Source organism: Berghia stephanieae, chromosome 8 (assembly GCF_034508935.2).
Source record: "Berghia stephanieae isolate SIO BIC M18660-M18661 chromosome 8, UCSD_Bste_1.3, whole genome shotgun sequence".
In the NCBI taxonomy this organism is placed as follows: domain Eukaryota; kingdom Metazoa; phylum Mollusca; class Gastropoda; order Nudibranchia; family Aeolidiidae; genus Berghia; species Berghia stephanieae.
The window spans coordinates 2,575,524-2,576,916 of NC_088367.1; the positions used below are offsets into that span (position 1 = coordinate 2,575,524).

The 1,393-nt window shown below is 28.2% G+C and overlaps 1 protein-coding gene across 13 annotated transcripts in view; it reads left to right on the forward strand.

The window, feature by feature from the left end:
- LOC144978020 (twitchin-like) overlaps positions 1 to 692 on the forward strand; it is a 159,467-nt gene extending 158,775 nt beyond the window's left edge. For all 13 annotated transcript variants that reach the window (XM_078923458.1, XM_078923457.1, XM_078923469.1 and 10 more), the window contains one exon: positions 556 to 692. In XM_078923458.1, the coding sequence (XP_078779584.1) occupies positions 556 to 558 (3 nt within the window). In that variant the 3' untranslated portion in view covers positions 559 to 692. The remainder of the gene's footprint in view (positions 1 to 555) is intronic.
- The last annotated feature ends 701 nt before the right edge of the window (positions 693 to 1,393 follow it).

Below are 1,393 nucleotides of genomic sequence, written 5' to 3' on the forward strand. Positions count from 1 at the left end.
AATAAATAGTACCGATTTTCGATGTTTAGAACCAAACTGCTTGTTGCTGGGCATATGTGACATCAGACTTGAATCCAATTCTTTTTTTTTAGCAGTTATACTATCACTATAACTCAAAACTTTTGAATGTGGTTTTATTCCTGAAAACAAAAACAAACAAAAAAAGAAAAGAAAATTTAAAAGTATTATTGTCATCTTGTACTTGAACCATTTGATTCCGAAGTCGAATTTTTCACGACGTGCTTTCACACATTTTGCTCCCTTTGTGTGGAATGCTCTTTCAGCAGACACCAGACACTGTAATTCTCTGTCCTCCTTTAAAGCCTATAATGCTATAAATTATATATATAGATACAAGGCCCTCTAACCACAGTACAGTATCTTAGTCTAAAACAAACCAGTTGTAAAATTGTGTGACCCTTAAAATAAATTCATTCAATGTATCTTTATTTTTTTAACATAATTTCGTTCTCGTGTTCATATTTTAAATATTGACAACTATTACTCCTAACCGTACACACTTTAGAGTAACTTCATTTCCAACTTCTTTTTCAGTAACATGAAAATCAACTTACATGAGTACAAGAAAGGCATTATCATTGTGCAGAATTGCTGATGCATTTCAATTCCTCCAAAATAACTATAATATATTGTTTCCATTACCGTTGTGACAACTCAATGGAATCGATGACATACTTGGAGGAAATCGTGAAAAGCCAAATATATGAAGCAATATATATATATATATATATATATATATATATATATATATATATATATATATATATATATATATATATATAAAGAGGGAAAGTTTCAAATACATTTGCTATTATTGAAACAAAAAGAAAATCGTTTTAATTTTCAATCTGACTTAATTCTTATTGAATTTCAATTGCAACTAGAGACTTTATCAGATGCACAGAAATGTATCCAAAATTTTTTCGTCACGATATATTTATCTTTGTTTTGGTCCGTTTTCTTTTGTTTTCTTGTTTTAATTCATGTCAAATTTTGTGTAATTTTACTTGTGTGCGGGAGGGGGAGGGGAAGAATAAGATTAGTGTGCCCTATACTCATTTACATTAATTTTATTTCATATCATTAGTTTTGTTGATTGAATAAATGATAACTACTTCGAGTTTTATGTACGATATCAGTTTGTTGATAATAGCGTATTATGCATACGAATAAATGCTTACCCTCTCAATACTTCCATGTTCCAAATTTATATTTTTAAACCTTTGTTTCCAAAAGATATTTTTATCTTTCCATATAAAATTTACTTTTCATTATTAGTTATCTATCTGTATAAAAACTTGCTTCACATACAACTTTCTATATAATAATAGTGTAATACTATTTCTCACAAAACACGTTTGCTTGAACAAAA